Source organism: Oncorhynchus kisutch, linkage group LG17 (assembly GCF_002021735.2).
Source record: "Oncorhynchus kisutch isolate 150728-3 linkage group LG17, Okis_V2, whole genome shotgun sequence".
Lineage (NCBI taxonomy): Eukaryota > Metazoa > Chordata > Actinopteri > Salmoniformes > Salmonidae > Oncorhynchus > Oncorhynchus kisutch.
Genome location: NC_034190.2, coordinates 21,788,306 through 21,812,990, shown reverse-complemented (window position 1 = coordinate 21,812,990; position 24,685 = coordinate 21,788,306). Strand labels below are relative to the sequence as shown.

At 43.6% G+C, this 24,685-nt stretch overlaps 2 protein-coding genes across 7 annotated transcripts in view; both read right to left on the bottom strand.

The window, feature by feature from the left end:
* The window catches only part of sdc3 (syndecan 3), a 44,860-nt gene extending 31,642 nt beyond the window's left edge, over positions 1-13,218 (bottom strand). Inside the window, 1 exon segment of the mRNA XM_031793266.1 lies at positions 12,791-13,218. The gene's annotated coding sequence lies outside the window, so the exon portion shown is untranslated.
* A 3,020-nt stretch (positions 13,219-16,238) lies between these two features.
* pum1 (pumilio RNA-binding family member 1) overlaps positions 16,239-24,685 on the bottom strand; it is a 34,418-nt gene continuing 25,971 nt past the window's right edge. For all 6 annotated transcript variants that reach the window (XM_031793257.1, XM_031793261.1, XM_031793262.1 and 3 more), the window contains 7 exons: positions 23,855-23,984; positions 22,010-22,144; positions 21,735-21,872; positions 21,118-21,243; positions 20,815-20,936; positions 18,902-19,094; positions 16,239-18,728 (listed from right to left, as the gene is read on the bottom strand). In XM_031793257.1, the coding sequence (XP_031649117.1) occupies positions 18,597-18,728; positions 18,902-19,094; positions 20,815-20,936; positions 21,118-21,243; positions 21,735-21,872; positions 22,010-22,144; positions 23,855-23,984 (976 nt within the window). In that variant the 3' untranslated portion in view covers positions 16,239-18,596. The remainder of the gene's footprint in view (positions 18,729-18,901; positions 19,095-20,814; positions 20,937-21,117; positions 21,244-21,734; positions 21,873-22,009; positions 22,145-23,854; positions 23,985-24,685) is intronic.

Below are 24,685 nucleotides of genomic sequence, written 5' to 3'. Positions count from 1 at the left end.
GTGTGCCTCACACTGATCCCTATTGGTCAATTAACGTTGAATTCCCATAGTGTACTACGTTAAAACCATTGTAACAGGTTATGACTGGGTTAAAATGGTGCTCTTAGGTTAGCCATGCTTCTCTTGGTAGTCTCTTACCAGGGTTGTGTTCATTTGGCACAATACATGAGAAAATGTTTTGAAAGGGAAGGGGTACTGTCTCAACTTGTCTAATAAGAGAAGCTCATTTTCTTTTTGAAATGTTTTCCTGTTTAGTGCCAAATGAACGCTACCCATGTCTGAGCCCATGCCATTGTAAGTACTATTTATGAATGAACAGTCTGTCTTCATGAGACTTTCAATATTAGCTGCACCTCAAAAGATAATAATGAACAATAAAATACCACACCATTTATGGCACCCTTATCTTTCTCTCCCCCCCCCCCCCCCCCCCCCCCCCCCCCTCTAATCCTTTCCAGGTTGTTCTGTCCATTCAATCCCTCTCAGCTCTACTAAGCTCTTTATAAACATCCGTTAACCACCACTCTATCTTTCTACTGCTGACCCTTCCTACTGTACCTCTCATTCTCCCTCTACCTCTCCTCTACATCTCCTTCTCCCTTTATCCACCTCTCCCTCTCCTCCTCTCTACCCATCTCCTTCTCCCTTTACCCACCTCTCCCTCTCCTCCTCCCCCTCTCCTTCTCCCTCTACCTCTCCTCCTCTCTCCCTCATTACTTGGCTGCTACTAACCTCTCCCTCTACCCATCTCCTTCTCCCTTTACCCACCTCTCCCTCTCCCTCTCCTCCTCTCTACCCATCTCCTTCTCCCTTTACCTTTACCCACCTCTCCCTCTCCCTCTCCTCCTCTCTACCCATCTCCTTCTCCCTTTACCCACCTCTCCCTCTCCCTCTCCTCCTCTCTACCCATCTCCTTCTCCCTTTACCCACCTCTCCCTCTACCTCTCCTCCTCTCTCCCTCATTACTTGGCTGCTACTAACTTCTCCCTCCGAGTCTATATGCCCCCCCCCCCCTCTCTCCTTAATGTAGTGCGTCTGGCGAATGTGAGTCAGTCTGTCTGGACTCAGTATATCATCATATCACATGACAACTCCATTCAGTAGGGACAAGACAATATCAATCACACACACACACACGTCTCTGTGGCCTGGCTCCCTGCTGGTTGAGATTAGGGGTAATCCAGAACTGTTGGGATGAAAGATTAAGAATGAATTACCTGCTGCTGGTGAGACAGAGACACAGAGAGAGAGACAGAGAGAGAGACAGAGAGAGAGAGACAGAGAGAGAGAGGGGGCGAGCGAGAGAGAGGGTGAGACAGAGAAAGAGACAGAGAGAGAGCAAAAGGGTGAGACAGAGAGGGTGAGACAGAAAGGGTGAGGGTGTGTATGGGAAGCCTGAAACTATGAGCAGCCCACACTTTATTTAACTAGTTAAGTCAGTTAAGAACAAATTCTTATTTTCAATGACGACCTAGGAACAATGGGTTAAATGCCTTGTTCAGGGGCAGAACGACAGATTTGTACCTTGTCAGCTCGGGCATTTATGCATGCTTGCAGTGTGTGTGTCACAGGAGGTTGGTGGCATCTTAATTGGGGAGGACAGGCTTGTGGTAATGGCTGGACCGAAATCAGTGGAATGGTATCAAATACATCAAACATATGGTTTCCACTTGGTTTCCACATGGTTTCCACTTGGTTTCCACATGGTTTCCACTTGGTTTCCACTTGGTTTCCACATGGTTTCCACATGGTTTCCCCTTGGTTTCCACATGGTTTACCCTTGGTTTCCACATGGTTTACCCTTGGTTTCCACATGGTTTACCATTGGTTTCCACATGGTTTACCCTTGGTTTCCACATGGTTTACCCTTGGTTTCCACATGGTTTCCCCATGGTTTACCCTTGGTTTCCACATGGTTTCCACATGGTTTACCCTTGGTTTCCACATGGTTTCCCCATGGTTTCCACATGGTTTACCCTTGGTTTCCACATGGTTTACCCTTGGTTTCCACATGGTTTCCACTTGGTTTCCCCAAGGTTTCCATATGGTTTCCCCATGGTTTCCACTTGGTTTCCCCAAGGTTTCCATGTGGTTTCCCCATGGTTTCCACATGGTTTCCACGTGTTTGATGTCATTTCATTTGCTCCGTTCCAGCCATTATTATGAGCAGTCCTCCCCTCAGCAGCCTCCACTGGTGTGTGTATCATCCATTTCTGTCTCCTCATGCAGACACACACACACACACACACACACACACCGATCATTAACTTCAGTAGCTCATTCAGGCTGCAAACGCCTTGGAAAGAACCATCTAAAGAGCTGGGGTTTAAAGGTTAACCCAAGGGGTTCTAGCACACACACACACGTCTACGTTTTTACTTTGCTTTGAAGCACAGAATCTATTCCCTATAATGCCAGACATTGAGTCCATATGCAAGGATGATCTTTTTCATTCAGGCAGTAATAATTCTGATTAAGACATTAAGCAATCAACCACGAATTTCCTTAATGCATTACACTTAGTTCGCATACAGATACAACATTACATTGTAATATGGTGCACTTGGATTTTTGAAAAATCTATATATAAAAAAAACCTTTTTTTGTTTGTTTAAGGGTGATCTGTTTCTGTGGTGACACAGATGGAGGCTGAATGTCTGGTGGTTGTTCATGAGGATAAGACAGTGGTTCCACCTGATCAGGCCTCTTTAGTCTAATGTTCTGGTGACCCACAACATACTCTCTATAACACACTATAGAACAGTACATTACATATAGTCACATCGACGCCACAATGGGCAATACTTGCATCTACACACAGTCATCTGTGGTTAAACTCCACATGAGCATCTGTGGTCGAAATCTGATCCTTCTCTAGTAATGGAGGAAGAAGGAGGGATGGGAGATGTAAGGAAGGAGGGAGAGGGAAAAATAGGGGAGAGAGATGTACTAAGAGAGAGATTGAGAGCAAGATGTAGATAGGGAATCTCTGAGATAGCGAGTAGAGATGTAAAAATGGAGGGATGGGGAGGGAGAGGGGCAGTGAGGGATGGGAGAGAGGGAGTGAGGGATGGGAGAGGGGGAGTGAGGGATGGGAAGAGATGGTTGTAGCAGGAGCTTCTGACCTCGTTCACTCCTCTGTCGGGACATCGGCTAAATTATTCAAAAACACACACAGGAAGCCCCCCCCCCCCTTCTCAGACAAAGCTCAAAGGCCAGATCTACAAATACACACTTCCTGTGTCTAAGCAACATAACCCCACAACATATCAACACACACATGCACAAATCAAGACTAACAGTGAAATGCTTACTTACGGGCCCTTCCCAACAATGCAGAGAGAAAATAAAAGAAATTATGGAAAAATAATCAAACGAGGACTAAATACACGAGTACCAGTACGAGGTAATTGATGTGCAAGGGTACGAGGTAATTGATGTGCAAGGGTACGAGGTAATTGATGTGCAAGGGTACGAGGTAATTGATGTGCAAGGGTACGAGGTAATTGATGTGCAAGGGTACGAGGTAATTGATGTGCAAGGGTACGAGGTAATTGATGTGCAAGGGTACGAGGTAGTTGATGTGCAAGGGTACGAGGTAGTTGATGTGCAAGGGTACGAGGTAGTTGATGTGCAAGGGTACGAGGTAGTTGATGTGCAAGGGTACGAGGTAATTGATGTGCAAGGGTACGAGGTAATTGATGTGCAAGGGTACGAGGTAGTTGATGTGCAAGGGTACGAGGTAGTTGATGTGCAAGGGTACGAGGTAGTTGATGTGCAAGGGTACGAGGTAGTTGATGTGCAAGGGTACGAGGTAATTGAGGTAGATATGTACATATGGCAATATGGTAAAAAAAGAAAGCACAAAGTAGACCAAACTCTTTGGTCCTTTAAAAACCTGCTGTTTGTAAGATAGTGTTCTACAGCCTGAAAGATAAACATCTCTGGATGACAACATGATGATGTTTGTTTTCAACATTCGGGCGGTTTTCCTAAAGAAGATAAATCCGCTTTGTGCTTTTTCTTCTTCTTGGCACGACACTTACGAGTATCGCAATACTGGTAACCTCCCTAACAGGTAGGGATAAAGTGTCAAGGCAACAGGATAGATCATAAACAGCAGCAGCAGCGTATGTGGTGAGTCAAAGTTAGTGCAAAAGGGTCAATGCAGATAGTTACAGAGTTAACTATTCACCAGTCTTATGGCTTGGGGGTAGAAGCTGTTCAGGGTCCTGTTGGTTCCAGACAGTACCGCTTGCCGTGCGGTAGCAGAGAGAACAGTCTATGACTTTGGTGGCTAGATTCTTTAACCATTTTTAGGGCCTTCCTCTGACACCGCCTGGTATAAAGGTCCTGGATGGCAGGGAGCTCGACCCCAGTGATGTACTGGTCCGTAAGCACTACCCTCTGTAGTGCCTTGCGGTCGGATGCCACACATACACATGGCTTGGGTGGTATCCAGATTGCCATACCTTCATACCGACATTGTGCCATACTGGGATATCCAGTAATACCAGCACTGAACACAAGGGGTGCTATTTTCAAACCCCACTGAACCTCTGTAATCTAAAATCCCATAAAGAATGCTAACTAAATATTAACGAGCGCATTACAAAAATGTTATAGTCTCTGACCTAAACTATTTTCAGGACAGACATCCCAGCTCATAAAGTTATACAAGTAAGTCAAAAAATGCTACTCACAGTTTGCTGCACACATAAAACAGATATTAGACAGCAAAGCTCTTGAGCCAGGAGGGGATCCTCTGCTATTGTCAAGCAAAGCTTGATTTTGGAAGAAGCTAACCACTTAGCTAGATGGCTAACTAGCTACTAAACTAGCAAACCAAGAGCCCAACTGCAGAGCATTTAGCACATTTTAGAGTTAACTTAAAAAGGTGCAATATGCAGAAATCCTCATTTCCGTTTATGTGACAAAACAAGCCATGTATATTGTAGAGAATCATTTTACCATCTATACAGGTGTGAAATATATTTTCAATAACCAAATATATTGTATTTTCAACTGGTAGATATGTACAGAAAGTACAGAAAGTAAAAGATGCAAAAAACTAAACTTAAGAACAGGAAGCATAGAAATAGCACAACAGATCTACCATTTCTTAGACTTGCTTTCAATGAGAATGACAGATCTAGAACTCACATTTTGTTGTGAATTTGGTCAGGTCGCCCAAAAAGTTATATATATTGCAGCTTTAATAGTTATAAGAGATCTAGCTGGCAAACATTTAGTTGTGAATTCCATACTGTAACTAAATCACCTGGCGCGTGCTGCACAACAGTGAGTGAATCACAAGGCTCCGGTTTCTCGTTGATGTGTGCTTGTAAACAAACACCACGTAACTGGGGACTACTGGTAAGCGTCATAAATGAAGAATTATGTGACAGGTGAAATGAAGAGCGAAAGAATTTTTCTCTCCTAACGTATTGCACAAGTTGACTGCAGGTGTTTATTTAAAAAGTAGCTACAAATATTAAAACAACTTCAAACAGTATTGACGGTAGGCCAGCATCCCGGAGTCGCCTCTTCACTGTTGATGTTGAGACTGGGGTTTTGCGGGTACTATTTAATGAAGCTACCAGTTGAGGACTTGTGAGGCGTCTGTTTCTCAAACTAGACACTCTTATTTACTTGTCCTCTTGCTCAGTTGTGCACCGGGGCCTCCAACTCCTCTTTCTATTCTGGTTAGAGACCGTTTGCGCTGTTCTGTGAATGGTGTAGTACACAGCGTTGTACGAGATCTTCAGTTTCTCAGCAATTTCTCGCATGGAATAGCCTTCATTTCTCAGTATAACAATAGACTGACGAGTTTCAAAAGAAAGTCATTTTTTCTGGCCATTTTGAGCCTGTAATCGAACCCACAAATGCTGATGCTCCAGATACTCAACTAGTCTAAAGAAGGCTAGTTTTATTGCTTCTTTAATCAGACCAACAGTTTTCAGCTGTGCTAACATAATTGCAAAAGGGTTTTCTAATGATCAATTAGCCTTTTAAAATGATAAACTTGGATTAGCTAACAACGTGCCATTGGAACACAGGGCCTCTGTACGCCTATGTAGATATTCCATTAAAAATCTGCCGTTTCCAGCTACAATAGTCATTTACAACATTAACGATGTCTACACTGTATTTCTGAACAATTTGATGTTATTTTAATGCACAACATTTTTTGCTTTTCTTTCAAAAACAAGAACATTTCTAAGTGACACCAAACTTTTGAACGGTAGTGTATACATACATACACACGGTATACCGCCCAAGCCTAACGCACACACACGGATCCATCCACATCCATCCATGTTATTGGTTACTGAGGTTAGAAGAATGCTAGTTGTCCCCACGAGCCACAAACTAAAACACTCAAAACATGTCAACCGTGTAATCTCCGTTGTCCATTAAACCAGGGGTTCTCAAAGTTTAAAATAATTATAATAATTTACATTTCATTTTTCATTTAAAAAATTTAAATGAATATTTCTAACAGATTAAACAAATTTCGGCCAAGAGCCCTGTGGAATAAGTTTAGAATGTGTAATAAAATACATTACGATGTAATATTATTCATAGATCATTTATGTTCTTAACCCTGGGCAACATGGAGGTACATTGGGATATTTGGTATCCACACTGCTCCACCAATTATCCATTCTTCAACTTAACGAGCGACTGTCTTTAAAAAGCAACAAATCCCTTTGAAGACGGCCTGTGGAATTGATATGAGTCAGAAACAGTTATTCTGGTGTCAAAATTGACTACACGGTGTAAATAGGATGATTCCTACCATAAAGTTGGTCAGGAAACACCTCCAAGACTGAAATGGTGATTTTCTAATGAGTAAGAGAACAACACACGTGCCAATCAACATGTTCAGCGACTCTTTAACACTGCTTTTATTCCCCTCCTATTAGTTTCCTAAACGCACTGGAATTTAAAGCAAGAATCCTTCGTTGCTACATCGATTTTTACCCATTGATTCTTGAAGAAAATAACTTAGAAATGCCTCATGAGCTTAGTTCAATTGTCGTACCCCATCAGAACCCAAAATATCAGTTTGTTTTACTCCAATGTTTGTAAACAATGTAAATGTAAACAAACACTATATAGCCTCAAAACATGGTTAAAACTACAATTTTGATGTCATGGATGGTAATTCCTTGCATCCATAGCCCTGTTTATGAATTTGAGAGTGGTTACATTTCTCCAGGCCCATCCCTCAGATTTTTTACCAAAACAGAGTAGAATTGCAGGAAATTAGCTCGAAAACAGCAAAATTTTCTCTCTGATGCCAAGAGGGGGACCTTCAAAATGTTCCTTTCCAGGGCCCGAGACTTGGTTCATCCGGCCCTGCACTGCCGGTAAAAGTCCTTGTATGCTATTTTTATCTCACTTGAATTATGAGGGGGTTCCTGATGTATTTACTAGCACAAAAGTTGTCCCCGGTCTGAAAAAGTTTGAGAAGCCCTGCATAAACGGGATCTCAAATGTTAGTCTACCTTTATCGCTCCTGCTGGGAAGCTGAATTTCAGAGTTCCCTACAGGGCGGATCAGATTTCTGACCACACCCATCTGGTCTCCTTGGTAACCTAATTACCATGATCGCTACGGAAACACGTGAGACAGATAGAGAGAGAGATGGAGGGAGAGAGAGGCAAAGAGAGGAGAGGAAGGATACATGCACGTCTCCAAACCCACATGCAAGGAAGAGAAGCAGACAACTCAGAAACAATAGAGGTGAAAGATGCATCACACACACACACAAAAACCTATATGTTTATGTGAGGGAGTGCCCTGTTTCTGGTTTATATTTATAGTGAAGCCCCAAAACAGAGATCCCAGAATGCTTTGTGGTTTTGGAGACAGTATGCTGCTGCTGCTGCTCTCTAATTTACAATCCTGTTATAGAATGCACACACACAGTTTCTCTCCATGTGCATAAATGCACACGCACACTAAACACAGGGAGGTTGAGGGAGAGACAGAAATAAAGATAGTGATATGGATAAAGAGGGAGGTTGAGGGAGAGATACAAAGATAGGGATATGAATAGACGGGGAGGTTGAGGGAGAGATACAAAGATAGGGATTTGAATAGACAGGGAGGTTGAGGGAGAGATAGAAAGATAGGGATATGAATAGAGAGGGAGGTTGAGGGAGAGATACAAAGATAGGGATATGGATAGAGAGGGAGGTTGAGGGAGAGATACAAAGATAGGGATATGAATAGACGGGGAGGTTGAGGGAGAGATACAAAGATAGGGATATGAATAGACAGGGAGGTTGAGGGAGAGATAGAAAGATAGGGATATGAATAGAGAGGGAGGTTGAGGGAGAGATGTTGAGGGAGAGATACAAAGATAGGGATATGGATAGAGAGGGAGGTTAAATGCTCACGCACACTAAACACAGGGAGGTTGAGGGAGAGAGAGAAATAAAGATAGGGATATGGATAAAGAGGGAGGTTGAGGGAGAGATACCAAGATAGGGATATGGATAGACGGGGAGGTTGAGGGAGAGATAGAAAGATAAGGATATGGATAGAGAGGGAGGTTGAGGGAGAGATACAAAGATAAGGATATGGATAGAGAGGGAGGTTGAGGGAGAGATACAAAGCTAGGGATATGGATAGAGAGGGAGGTTGAGGGAGAGATAAAGAGGGAGAGAGATAAAGCTGTGACAGTAGCAGTAGTGTGGTTGTCATAGTGACGGCCATGGAGAGCAGGTAGAGCAGTGTCTCCTGGGAAATGAGCTACACTGGCCTCCCTCCCCCTCGCTCTCCATCCCTCTCTCCCACCATCCCTCCCTCTATTGGTCTCTTCACAGCTCTCTACATCTCACTTTGCGTTCCATCCATTCATCTTCATTGTCGATTCTCTCCTTCTATTCATGTCTCCCTCCCTCCTTTTTCTTTCCTTCCTGTGCATCCCCCTCTACCTTCTCTTGAGAATATGAGCATGTGAGGATGTCTGCAGTACTGCCCAATTACTGAGGGTTTGTTCTGTGTGTGTGTGAGCTAAAGAGTAAAGACTGTAGTTGACTGTACCTCAAGCTGCTACATAGGCCCATCTGTAAGCATTAACACTACCAACACACGAACACCTTATACAGTAGATAGTGTGTAGATAGTGGCAGATGGATAGAGATGGGAATCTCCCTATCTGACACCAGACACACATTACACTGCAGCCCCTACATGGAGCAATTTTGCCTCTTGTGCAATAAGTCACTATCTCAGGTGAAAACACTGACCCTGGGGGGAAAAAACGACTTCTATCCCCACACCCTATCCCCTTCCCTGTCAGTATTTAGAGATCTGAAGATGACAGGCTAGGTGTGGGTACCCTGGTGATGTCATACCTCCACTAAGCATGTTGGAGGGTAGAGACGCATTATGAAAGGTGTTTCTTCTGGACCTGGGGGACCACCAGACAGTCCACCTTTTTGTTTTAGCCCTGCACTAGCACACCTGACTCAACAAAACCTTTGGTTATTTGATTCAGGTGTGTCAGGTCAGTGCAGGGCTGGAACAAAGATGCGGCTTGTCTGTATGGTTGTCCCTCAGGAGAGCGAGGGGAAACACTGGTTCCACCTTTTCACGGCTATGTCCCATCACTGAACACTAGTACAATAGAGGTAAGGGGAGCCGAGGGGTAGGGGGTAGGGTTGAGACATCATCACTACACTGCTTGTTATCATGCCATGCTCAATACTTAAGGGTCTATCAGAGTACCAAACATGTCCGCGTGTGGACAGCAGTGTTCTACAATATTGGACCGTTGGCATTCATTCATACTTTGAATTCTCAGCTCAGCTCAAGGAATTTCTCCAGCAGTCAACACATTCAAATGAACAGAGGACACGTACCAGAGACGCGTTGGTTGGGAATTGTGGGGAGGTGTGTGTTGGGGCTGTGCGCCTCTCGCAGGTGGTGGCCTCAGAGCCGTGTAGCTATGTCACAATGGGGGGGGGCGGACTATCGCATCTCAGCATCTGTGATCTTAGCTTCAGGCCAACACAGACCTACTGTAAGCCTACACACGTACAGACCTACTGTAGGGTATAACAGAGCTCTGGATATGAGCTGAGAGCGGTTTCATTTCCTACTACTGCAGTGGAACTGGCCACAACCCTGAAAAAAGTATCCTAGGCTACATAGTGTAGTATAGGTATTATTACACACGATATACTGTATGTGAGTTCATGCTGTTATCTGTGTCCATACCCATCTGTGTATGTGTGCCTCTATACAGATCGATGTGTGTGGTAGAGTCTGTCCTCTAAAGGAGTGAGAAGGACCCACTTCCTGTGTCAAATTGCCTCTCACATTCCACATTCTCTCTCTATCCCCCTCTCTCTCACACTATTTTCTCCCTCCCGCCGTCCTTTGGTTTGGTGGGAGGGGGCTTGGTCTACCATTTCAGGCACAAGAAACTGATTCATTGCACGAACCAAACATGATCCTCAAAAACACCACTCTTCTCACACACACACACACACACACACACATACACTACATAAAAGCTCTCTCTCATTTCATACACACCACAAGAAGAGCTAGCACACAAACCCTGGCAGGAAAAGACAGGCAGACACACACACACACAAGGTCGTTGTGGGATGCAGCAGATGTCTGTGGGAAAATCACGCTTCATCTAAATTTACACGGCAGGAAATTACATCATGGCCTCATATCACAGGAAATAAATACCAATGCAGACCATCCACTAAGGATTGAACCAGGACACACACATGGCCAGTCATTCACTGGAGGCAGCAAAAGATCTGGGCAAGTAAGCCAATCTGTGTTGTGTGCCTTTGATGTGTGTGTGCCTTTGAAGAGTGTGTGTGTGTGTGTGTGTGTGTGTGTGACTGTCCCCAGGGCAGGGCTTTCTTGGGTTGAGGACTCTACACAGTCTATGCAACAGATCCTATGGATCTACGTATTTTTGTGTGGATTAAGTTTTGGAACGTCACGCAAACAGAGCTCCATACCTCCATTTGTGTAGACTGAAATCACAGTTGAGAGCCCTATCCTGTTGAGAGCCCTATCCTGTTGAGAGCCCTATCCTGTTGAGAGCCCTATCCTGCGCATAGCTGAGATCACTGATGTATGTGTGATGTGGCCTGTGCCAGCATGAGAAACACACCTGCCACCGTGTGTGTGTATGTGTGTGTGTGTGTGTCATCAGGGTCAGATTAGAGGGAGCTAGGCCGCCAACAGCACCGACTGACACAGTTAATCGTATGTGTGCGGCCTGCATAAGGCTATGGCAGCCAGTGGTACCGGCCTGGTCATTCAGCTCCGAGCACCAGGCCAACTAAACACTCCCATCAAATAGGCTACTGTAGAGCCGGGGAAATATAAGGGATTCACACGTTATCACATACAGCGCCGTCCAAGACTTGTTGGACAGCGAAGTCAAACTTGTAGTTTGAGCTCTACTCCACCAAAATGAATCCAAGATCACATAGTGAATAAGAGGAAAAGTACAGACTGTCCCCTTTTAATGCTCCCAAGTGGCACAGTGGTCTTAGGCACTGCATCTCAGTGCTAGAGGTGTCACTACAGACCCTGGTTCGATTCAAGGCTGTATCACAACCGGCTGTGATTGGGAGTCCCATATGGTGGTGTACAATCCGGGTTAGGGTTTGGCCGGGTTTGGGTAGGCCATCATTGTAAATAAGAATGTTCTTAACTGACTTGTCAAGTTACATAAAAAAAACTAAATTGGAGGATATTTTAGGCATTATGTGTTTTACCATTTTAAGGCAATAGCACTTTTGCATCCAAGATGGACTGTATACAGGCTGTAGGCTATTTGAAGAATTGTGTTATCATACTAAGAGCACAACGAACGACTTCTCCCGGTATGGAGGATAAATTGGTACCGGCTGGTGAGGGGGTGCTGAATGCGCGTGACGCACCGGTTGGTTCCGGGAGACGTGCGCATTCCTAATCAGTTCGCCTCGCGATTCCCGATGACATCATTCCCATCCCTTGCGCACCGCATCGCGTTTCCTACAGCCCACCCCTTCTTCACCACACACACACACACCCTCCGGTTACCAGAGCAGCCCCTGCGTTTTCCGGACAGGCCTCGTTAGCTCTCACCTCCGCCTCGGAAATAGACGCACGCACATAAAGAGGTCAACCGGGCAGCAGATCGAACACCCCATCATGTCCCCTCGCCGCTGTAGGCCTACGGACTCGAGCTTAATTACCCGGGGTGTAAGTGAGTTCGCGAATCAGACGCCACAGAGCAGTTAACCGAATAAAGACCCGTAATAACCTAAATTAGAACGGACCCACTAATTACGCACACAACTCCTGAGTTCTGTGTGTGTGTGTGTGTGTGTGTGTAATTAGTGGGTCCCTTCTAATTGAGGTTATTACGGGTCTTTATTCGGTTAACTGCTCTTTGGCGTCTAATTCGCGAGGCCTTTCTAAAAAAAAATACCCCCGTCTCTGAGACACAAAGACCCGGGCAGAGTCTGGGGCCGCGAGCCAGACACGGGAGTCACGGGCGGCTCGCGACCAAATGTGGGTCGAGTCCAATATTTACTACCGATCACCAAGTAGCAGACACACACTGCTACTGCTGCCTCATTATCCACGAGCAACACACACAGGCCGGCACGCACACACACCAAAGATATAGTTTATCAATACCCTATGGCCTATGCTATGCAACCCTAAATCCCGGACCACGTTGCGACATGATACATCGGTAGAAATGGAACAATAGAATACAAAGGACCCGGCAGACCCTTACCAGCGCGGAGTGAGCGAGCAGCGCCGCGAGTATCGTCATCAGACAAGGCGGCAGCTTCATGCTGTGGCTGGGGGGCGCGAACCTTCACGGGGGAACAAGCGCTTCTCTCGGTAGGCAGTAGTCTCTAACTTCAGAGTGCACCGCCCCTCCTCGCGAACATCCGTCTGGCGTGTTATTAATCCGTATCGGTAAAACACTAAACCGGCGTGTGTCCTTCTCCGGTAATGGTACCAGGCATAAAACGAGTGGAGATTCCTTCTTCCTACGACGGAAGCCCTTTTCTTTCTATTATTTTGTCCCCCTCTGTTGGACCCTTTAGTGTTCAAGACCTGGTAGATATAGCCTACTACCGGGAGATGCCAGACCTCAGCTCTATCCTCCCCCTCTCTGTCGAAAGCAGGATGTTCCTTATTATGGCGACGCCGCTCGGCCTGGGAGAGTCTGGCAGAAGGGGTGTGTGTGTGTTAGGCGGGGGGGGATCTCCTCTGGCGGGCGAGGCGAGGATGCCCCCTGCAGCCCGGAATAGGCACCCACTGGCTGTTCCCCGCCTCTCTCACACACACACAAACGCATTCATACACAGGGTTGGGCGGATTACTTAAAAAAATGATTCCCTTAATGATTACAGTTAGGTTTACATGAAATAAAGTAATTAGTAACGTTATCTTTTGAATGACTCAAAATGAGTAATGTAATCCGATTACTTTTAGACCCGACATAGCCTAATTTAAATTTGCAGCGTTTAAAATATATGTATTTAATTTAGTAACCTTATTTACAATAGTGTAAGAACATAGATAACCTATAATTCACATGTTCTAAATGTGTGAGCATACAGGCTACACAAGGTTCCAAAATATTGTCACGGTGGCCTATTCAAACTGGTTGAATGACTAGACACGGCTTCAAAACATTCACACCTGGCCCACTGGTCAATCAAAGAAAACACTAATGTCCGCAACTCTGCTATGCTCCCATGTCGATGTAATCAGACGCACAAAAAAGACAGCGTTTTGATCCGAAGATATTTAGATATTTCTGTCTTTGTTGTGCGTCTGATTAAATCACCATAGGAGCAGTCTACCAGAGTTGCCGACATTCCTTTTTCCCTTGACGTTCTTCTTTCCTGCACCTGATAAATTGGATATGCATGTTTCTCTTTTCCATTGGTCAATCACAGTCGTCTGTTCTCCATAAAGCTCCTGCCTTGCTTGCTGCTTTGTAGACTATTTAGATCTACTGTGTACGCTGCAACCTGAACTCAGAGGTAGACGTAACATAGTAAACGTAAATTCGGAGTACCCAAATTAGTATGTTACATTTCGTATATGTATTAATTTGCGGATGTCCACCATCAATTTTGTACAAGTTATACATTTACATTTGTATGATGTTACAAATTCCAAATTGTCTGTGATGAAATTCAAACACGCAATCTTTTGGTTGGTAGATGTTTGTGTTATATATTTTTTGCCTTAAGTAACCTGTCTTATGTAAGTATACTAAAGGTAACATTATTATTTTGAGTGTGCCTTATTTACGTTTACTATGTTACTTCTAGTCTGAGACTAGGCTGCACATTCGCTCTCTTCCCCCTGTGCGCCCAGAGTGGGCCTGGTGCACAGAGAATTTGACAATGTGATTTGAGAGCACAAAACATTATGTATGCAAATTATCCTATTGGGGGGGGGGATGTCTGAATACTCAGGAGCCCTATTTAGCCAGTAACATATAGCAACAATAGCCTAATTGTCAAACCCAAACTTCATGACAATTACTGGTTCAGGTTGCACATCAAAATATCTTGAATCATGCATTCTTGCATGGATTAAAACATTTATTGGATCATACTTAGGTCTACACTTCTTAATAAAGCACACTGAATGACTTTAAAGAGTCCTGTGACCTACTATAAGAATCCATCCACCTTTGATGAGCGATCAGCAAGACAATAGAATCGAGAGCCTGTGAGACTTGATGGTGCACTAAATGATGGCATTGCTGAGAATTTTTCATCAAATGTTCCTCTTGATAGCATATAAAGTAATCCAACATATAATTAGATGTTTTTAAGAATGTAACTGTAATCTGACTACTATATACCTAATTCCCATTACATGTAATCCGTTACTACCCAACCCTGCATACACACACCTCCCAGTGAAAAAACACCGGGGCCGAGGTAGAGCACATTCCACACTGCAGGGCGCATGGGTGCAACTCCAGATTACCAGGGATGTGTCTGAGTTCAAAACAACTGGGAACTTGAAAATCTCTGACTTCTGAGTGTTCCAAGACTACTTTGAACTAGGAAAAAAACTAGCTCCGACTGATAAAAATCTTTTTGAACGGTCATCCAACTCGAAATTCAAGTCAGGCACTCCTGCCTCTTTCTAAAACTCAGACTTTCCCACCTGAAGATCACTGAAGTCATAATTTTACAATTTTTTCCCCTGAGTTCCCAGTTGTCTTGAAAGTACCATTAGGCCAACCAGAGTCAGAGGGCCTTCACACCAACATATCCGCTGATTCTACAGTAAAAGTAAACTGGGTCACGTTCAGTAGCCTAGGCTAGAGGCACAGGGAAAAACGTTTTGAAACATTTAACTGAACTTCAGTCCAGTCCAGGTCAGGCCATCTCGATGCGTTTCTATGTTGTTGCCTAGGCTACTCTACTGCTATGACCCTGGGTTATTTTCCCATTCCATTATACTGAGGTGACATTAGCCTATTACTATTGGGCATGTGAGTGCATGTTCCCATGAGAAGTACCACTCTCCTGCCATTTTCTCACTTGTCCTTTGTTCTTTCGAGAACAGTGCTGCAGATGAAGGCAAGGAGAAGAAAATGACTTTCTGTTGACTAAAGGAGTGTCTTCTGATGTAATGGTTTTTAAATATTTAAAACTGTACAAAATGGCATCAAGCTGAATTACATACAATTTACAATGAAATAATATGTTAAAAAGGAGGCATTACAAAACACCATAATTATACAAATATGTCTTTCCTGATTCCCTTACCCTGACAAAAGTTTATACAAATTCTGGGATTGTTGGTTTATTTGGTGGCTGTATAAAAAAAACACCTCTTCCTTTCTTGGAGGACAATGCAACTATACTAATTTTATAGGCTTAAAGGCTAGTACTGTTTTATCACTCTGCAGAGAGAAGGCTCCATATGTGTACTCTTAAATGATCAAACCAATCAATCATTTGAAATAATCATCCTAAATGTAGCTAGGTGACAACCACATCAGTCATGGATAAAAACCTTCCTCGCAGCAGTTATATCAACTCAAGTAAGAAAAGACAAGTGATGTACTTTGCATCTCCCTCACTCCATTCTTAGGTGTGGTGAGGATTATCAAATCCCATCTCAACACTGCTCTGTGTGCTACCCAACACAAATCAGAGACACAGACAAACAAAAACCACTCGAAATGACACTTCAAATTTTGAGTGTTTTTTTGTTCAGTTTTGTTTCAAAATAAAGACTCACATCATTGTTTAGAGACAATCTACAACAGGAGTTACAAAAAATAGTTGCCCAGGCAATAAACATACACAGGTTTCTGTTATAACTATACACATTATGGTTACAGGTGGTGCTCCTATTCATATACACAAGGCTCGCTGCCCCAAATGTACACCGTGTCGCTGCCGTCTGCCACAGCGGTAATCATGGTTACAGAGGGCAAGACAGGCGACGCCCGGTCTTTTCCCGGGGGACATGGACATATGATATGATACATCACTTTTACAGGACTAATATAGGTCAAAAAAACAAACACACCACTCTCCTCTTTTCTGTACAATCCATGGTTTCACTTTACCCCTCAGAGAGGAGGGGGGAGATTGGGGTTCGAGGTAGACTCAGCGATGACAGTACACCGTAGAGCTACTTCCTTCTTCGAGACTTAACAACACCTTTCATATATCATGCCTCAAGATGAGCCAATAGTGGGTAGTGTTGGCAGATTTGAAATAGGTTGTTGTGGACGTCTGCAAGCAGGAAGTCGCTCCGTTGTGTACGATGTCATATCACGGCGTCTACCTTTAAACTCATGGCCCCTCACCCCCTTCCCTCAGAATTCCTATAAAAGATCTAAAAAACAAATACAGCTTCATGTTAAAGCAGAAATGACTACTACTAACAGTGTGTCCTGTGGTGGTGGTAACAATCCCCAAACTACACCACAAACGCTTTGCGTGTTCCGTAAGCGTAAGGTTTTTGGACTGCTACACCAGAAGGGGGAAACCACTTTATCAGTCATTTACACTTCAGCCAGGTCTCTCTCTGCGTTTTAAATAGACATGAAGTGTAAAAAGACTTGTCTCGTTGATTTCAGTGGATTTGCTTCGACTGTGGGTAACGGATGTTTAGTAAACGGACAAGCCACATTTGCAGTGTAGTTTGGGGGTTGGGGAGGTGGTGTAGTTCAGGGGTTGGGGAAGTGAATTCTATTGAAGCAGTGAGTGGAAGGTCAAACGAGATGGTGGTGGTGGGGGGGGCTTTGTACAAGTACTACGCAGTATAGAAAGGGCTTTTCAAAACAAAAATTTGATATTACAATTTACAATATACAACAACTTATATGTCACAACCAAGGAGGTGAGAATATACACTGAAATGCACAATAGTTTTTCTAAGATTTTAGTTTTTTGTGTGAGTTTTTTTCTTTTATATCGTCTGATACCAAAAAGGGTGGTAAATCACTTTTACATTACAAGGGTTTACAAATGTACAATTATACAGTCAGAAATATGTGTTCACTACTAGGATACATTATAGATACAGATTCAACATCAAAAACCAGAAAAACTACAAAGTTTTATATATATATTTATATATATATATGCAAAGGTCTACACCAAGTATACACGCTATATATAGAAGCAAGACCGGAAACGAATCTCCCATGCTAAATGATCTGTGTGCTGGTAAGCTCATGGCGTGCGTGTATAGCATGTGTGTGTGGTGTGCGTGTCTGTTTGTGTACAGTGTGTGTTGTCGGAGTTGGTGACGCCGTCAGACAAATTAAATAGGTTTGTTCCATCCCATACTTGCGATGGGACAGTGTGTGTTGTCGGAGTTGGTGACGCCGTCAGACAAATTAAATAGGTTTGTTCCATCCCATACTTGCGATGGGACAGTGTGTGTTGTCGGAGTTGGTGACGCCGTCAGACAAATTAAATAGGTTTGTTCCATCCCATACTTGCGATGGGACAGTGTGTGCGCCGCAACAGTAGCAACAAAGTTAAATGATTCTAATTGATTTAAAAGACAAATAAAGAAAAAGGGAGAATGAATGAAGGAGTGGGATGCTTGGGTTGGGGGAGGGGCTAAATGAACCAAGGCTTCCTGTTTAGACAGGCCCCTCCCAATGGGCTACCATGGGGGTAAGAGTGAGCGGGACAGTTGGAGTATTTAAAGAGGGTTCTACATTATGTAATTGGGAGGTAGGATAGTAGTTTACATGATCTCATTAGGAGGGGAATAAAGGGGAGGGGGGGGTGTATATATAGGGTTACGGGTGTCGGGAATAATGGGGTATATATTGATAGTAGTTTACACGATGCCACTAGGCGGGCCACTCCGTTCTTCATGTAGGGTATAGGCCAGGGGTTATGGTACAGAAGACAAGGCATTCCAATACAACGTCAGCTGTGCACAGAGAGAGTATGGTCGGCCTTTATGTTGAATGGCCACCGTTCCTCCAACACCCAGCAGGTGATCTACTGCACACGGCCGACGTACATGTTGGTCCGTCTTGTACTTAAGGGTTAGGGTGTAAGGGTTGTAGTTTACATGATGCCATTGGGAGGGCCACAGAGAGGGCCCAGGTCCACTCCATTCTTCATGTAGTATTTCTCCAGCTTAGCCAGGATGTGTTTGCCATACGTATACTTCCTCAGAGTGGAGATGTGGGGCCGGATCTGATGGGGAGAGAGAGGGAGAAATAAGTACACACACAATTGCATAACCATCGATACATATATTTCTAGAGCTTTGAGATAACACTAATGAAAAACCTCTATACAAAATAAATCACACACACTCTTCTTTCTTTCTTTCTTTCAAACACACACACACACACACAGGTCCCAACCTTGTGCATTACGATCTTCCTCTGTGTTGGTTCAGCCACGTCAATCATCTTCTGAACCACATAGTTGGCGTACTGGTCCTTCATCATGGTGTACAAGGCGCTGTGGGGCCCCTCCGTCAGGCTACACACCTCGTCTATCAACACGGCCCGCTCTGCACGGGACGCATGGCTCACACACTTCTCCACCACATTACTGCAGAGAGAGGCTGGGTTAGCCACGGATTCTGCTCGGCCTTTTGCGTTCTAGGCCAGGTTAACTGTAACTTTGTGACAACCACAGATACAAAACGGGTTTATAAACCATGTTCCCTCTAAGCTACGCACGGGCACGCAGCTCTCCTGGGACTGTCGCGCAGAATAAACAGCGGTAGTTTCAACGTTCCCAAAGTAAACGGGTTATATTGTCAGGACAAGATGCGATAATATGCATATAATTGACAGCTTAGGATAGAAAACACTAACGTTTCCAGAACTGTAAAAATATTGTCTGTGAGTATAACAGAACTGATATTGCAGGTGAAAGCCTGAGAAAAATCCAATCAGGAAGTGACTCTTATTTAGAAACCTCTGCGTTCCTATGCGTCCCTATTGAGCAGTGAAAGGGATATCAATCAGATTCCTTTTTCTATGGCTTCCCTAATGTGCCTAGTGTCACAAGACATAGTTTCAGGCTTTTATTTTGAAAAATGAGCGTGTGCGACAACATTGCGTCAGTGGTCAGCTGGTGGCTCTCAGAGTGATTTGTGCGTAATAGATAAATGCGGCCATTGTTTCTCTTGCTCCTACTAAGAAGCCAACTGTCCCGGTTGATATATTATCGAATAGATGATATTTGAAAAACACCTTGAGGATTGATTATAAAAAACTTTGCCATGTTTCTGTCGATATTATGGATCTAATTTGGAATATTTTTCAGCGTTGTCGTGACCGCAGTTTCCGGTGGATTTCTCAACCAAACGTGAAGAACAAACGGAGGTATTTCGGCTATAAAAATGATGTTTATGGAACAAAATGAACATTTGCTGTCTAACTGGGAGTCTCGTGAGTGAAAACATCCGAAGCTCCACTAAGGTAAACGATTTAATTTGATTGCTTTTCTGATTTTCGTGACCAAGTTACATACTGCTAGCTGGACATAATGCTATGCTAGGCTATCGATAAACTTACACAAATGCTTGTCTTGCTTTGGCTGTAAAGCATAATTTAAACATCTGAGATGACAGGGTGATTAACAAAAGGCTAAGCTGCGTTTCACTATATTTCACTTGTGATTTCATGAATATGAATATTTTCTAGTAATATTTTTTGTCTGTTGCGTTATGCTAATTAGTGTCAGTTGATGACAATTCTCCCGGATCCGGGAGCGGTAGTTTCAAGAGTTAACACTACCTATGTAGGAATTGTGATCGAATCAACTCAAGATTAGCCACTTTCAACGCAACATACCGAAACAAAATTGCACAAGATATTTTCTTGTAGGCAAAGCGCATTGGAGTAACATTTTCTGTAATAATGGTTGGGAATATGAATTCATTTTATTTTGTACAGTGGTTTGTGTCAAACAACATTTTCAGTCACGTCCTCGTCTGAAGGACAAGTGGAAAAACAGGTTCACGTCAAGCCCTGTATGCTTTTTTTCCAAGTCTCATGGAATGTAGGCCTACATTGAACACCACACATTGTCTGTAGGCTGAATGATATAACAGTTAAAATGTTATGGGATGCATGTTCTCCATTGTTTTTGATGGTAGGCCACTCTGGTAGGCCTACATTATGATCCAATAGCCACAGTAGTCTACTTGGCCACTGTTATAACAAACTTAAAGCAGTTTGCGCTGAGCAGACCTGAAATTTGGTCAATGACAAAATAAAAATGATAAACCAATATGATTGCTTGATGTGCGAGTGTGTACCTGGCAAACTTGTGTTGGCTGAGCCCCAGTACGTTTCCTCTGATCTCAGCTACTATCTTACTCTTGTCCTCCGCTCTGCCGTGTTCTAATACATGCTGGATCACATAGTTACCATACTGGTCCTGGACAGAGAGAGAGATTTACATACAGTTTGGCATTTAGCTAGTTGACAATTTAGCTAGTTGTTCAACCAGATCCAGCCTTAAACACAAAACAGAATGTCAGTGTGATGACAATGTCCTGATCTGGACATCAGCAGATGCAAAACAAACATTTTATCAATTTTGCAGCAAAATGTGTTACCTGCACCAGTTGTTCAGTGTGTTGGTGCAGCTCCTCCAGAATGGGCAGGGTCTGGTCTGGAAGGCAGTGTTCTAGAATACGCTGGATCACTCTACAGCCGTAGGGGTGGGTGGAGAGGGCAAACACCTGCAGAGAGAGACACACACACCTAGACCTTAACACACCTGACATAACTGATGGTTCATTCACACACCCACACCAGTGAAAGACTGAAGAAAGCCAATTCTCAATTACCTACTTAACTAGACAAACAATCACTAACATTCACACAACTATCTCATGAGTGGGAATGGAAACACGCAGGAATGTGGAAATTGGTACAATTGAAAAATCCAAGAGCCCAATCCAATGTGACTAATATACAGACAATCTTCATGTGAGCTGATAAACCACAATATCTAGTGCATTAGCTCACTCTCCCACAGTCAGCTAAGCACAGGCACATTATTCTCTTTAAAAACACACATTCTTTATGGTAATTTTTTACCTTTAGCCAGTGGATGGAAGATGGTTGCCGCTGGGCTGCCACTGGGCTGCTGTTGCCATTAACATGGTGACCCACGTGTTCCCTGCAGGCGATGTGTGTGTGTGAGAGAGAGAGTGTGCGCGTCACCCACCTGTCCCTTGAAGGCGTCTATTATGAAGTGTAGTGCGTGGGGCTGAACACACTCAATACACTTCTGCACCACGTGGTTGCCATTCTGATCCTTCACACACTTCAATACATGGCCGTCCAGCTCCCGCACCATCTCACTCTGCAACACAACACACACACAGGGTTAGAGATAGCTGAACACACCAAAGCACACAGTCTATAGTTGCTATTTGCTTGGAGGCTCCTCATACACAGACATGGACGATGTGCACACACAAACGGCAGTACAATACGTACTATAACTTGTTGGTCTGAGGGGATGAACTCCAGGGCCTTCTGGATGACTCTACAGCCATACATCTGCAGGGCCAGAGACAGGACATGACCCCTGATCCTCTCTGCTAGAGCCAGCTTTTGGTCCAGACTGCCAAACTACACAAAGAGGAAGACCGAGAGGGAGAAGAGAGAACAGCTAACAAACACTTCTGGATGATGTACATTGCCTTCAAAAAAAGTATTCACACCCCTCGACTTTTCCCCAGATTGTTGTGTTGCAGCCTGAATTTAAAATGGACTAAATTGAGCTGTGTCACTGACCTACACACAATACCCCATAATGTCAAGGTGGAATTATGTTTTCAAAAATGTTTACAAATGAAAAGCTGAAATGTCTAGAGTCAATAAGCATTCAACCCCTTTGTTATGGCAAGCCTAAATTAGTTCAGGAATAGAAATGTGTTTAACAAGTCCCCTAAGTTGCATGGGCTGTGTGCAATAAGTGTTTATTAACATATATTTTTTTAAATGACTACATAACACCTGTACCCCACACACGCAATTATCTGTAAGCAGTGAATTTCAAACACAGATTTAACCACAAAAACCAGCGAGGATTTCCAATGCGTCGTAAAGAAGGGCACCTATTGGTAGATTGGTAAAAATACAAAAAGTAGACATTGAATATCGCTTTTAGCATGGTGAAGTTATTAATTACACTTTGGGTGTATCAATACACCCAAAGATACAGGCGTCCTTCCTAACTCAGTTGCCGGAGAGGAAGGAAACCACTCAGGGATTTTACCGTGAGGCAATGGTGACTACAACAGTTAGAGTTTCATGGCTGTGATAGGAGAAAACAGACAATGGATCAACAACATTATAGTTACTCCACAATACTAACCTAATTGACAGAGTGAAAAAGGAAGCCAGTAAAGAAAAAAAAAATACAAAAATATGCATCCTGTTTGCAATAACGGTAAAAATAATGGTGGCGGCTGCACCATGTTATGGGTATGCTTGTAAATCGGCAAGGAATATGGTTACAGGACAAAAAGAAACAGAATAGAGCTAAGCATAAGCAGAATCCTAGAGGAAAACCTGGTTGAGTGTGCTTTCCAACAGACACCGGGAGACAAATTCACCTTTCAGCAGGACAATAACCTACAACACAAGGCCAAACACACTGGAGTTGTTTATCAAGATGACATAGAATGTTCCTGAGTGGCCTAGTTAAAGTTAACTTAAATCAGCTTGAAAATCTACGCAAGACCTGAAAATGGCTGTCTATCAATGGCCAATCTGACAGAGATGGAAGAATTAATAAATAGAATAAAAATGGGATAATATTCTACAATCCAGGTTTACAAAGCTCTTACAGAGACTAACCCAGAAAGACTCACAGCTGTAACCACAGCCAACATTGATTACAGCTGTGAGTCTTTCTGGGTAAGTCTCTAAAATCCTGTTTTCACATTGTCATTATAGTGTAAAATTGTTTTTTCCATTTTGAATTCAGGCTGTAACAACAAAATGGGGAATAAGTCAGAGGGTATGTCTGAATACTGTCTGAAGCCACTGTAGCAGTCAAAACACACTTTACACACAGAGACAGGCCTGTTAGAAATTAGCCCCCCCCCCCCCAATACACAAACCTCAAAGAACTTCTGGATTAGGTGCCTGGCAAAAAACACACAATTTCCCCCCCCCCCCCCCCCCCCCCCCCCCCCCCCCCCCCCCCTTATGTTGATACCAACATAACGCTCACACAAACCTCAAAGAACTTCTGGATTAGGTGCCTGGCAAAAAACACACAATTCCCCCCCTCCCCCCTTATGTTGATACCAACATAACGTTCACACAAACCTCAAAGAACTTCTGGATGACGTAGTTTCCGAAGACGTCGACCATGAGTTGATAGGCAGCCTGGAGGATCTCACTGAAGACTAGCTGACGCTCTGCTGAGCTGGCCCTCTCCAACTTCAACTGGATAAACCTGGAGGGGGATAATAGTTATTTTCATTATCATCTTTGAGGGATAAAACAGTTACCGGTTTCACGAGAAACCACGGTAAAATTCCCAAAGATTAGTATTACCGTTTCTAACTTGAATTATCTATTCAATCGTTTGATTACCGTGGTTTGAAAAACTAACGGTAAATACTGTCAAGCATCAACCAAAGTTAGCAACAGTCTGACGCAGATGCAGCATGCAACGTGGGTTTTGTTTTGTGTGAAAAAATGGCAGAAGGTAGTGACAGCACTCCGGAGATTTTTCAGCCCTCTAAGAGGACCAAGTGGTTGTATTTTGGGTTTTACAAGAGTGCCGAGGGAAACTTAATCGAAGATGGTCACCCTGTCTGCAGAACCTGCAACACTTCAAATCTCTTGAGTGGTCTTCGTGATCACCACCCTCTACTTTATAGCGAATGCTAGGTCAATTAACTTCCAGCTCAATGCATGATGTGGGGACTTCGGAATGGGGAAAAACGTCATGGTTTGTCCATCTAACTTGCTAATAGCTTGTCAATAATGTAAACTGAAGCTTTCAGTGCTATCTACTCTTGTAAAAACACAACACGTTGTTCTGCTGTTGTATGTGTCTGCAGACTCTATTCGCCCACACGATAACACCTTATCTAGTTTAGTTATCCAACCAACACATTTTGTTCATTTAAAATCTGTCAGTTGTCGACT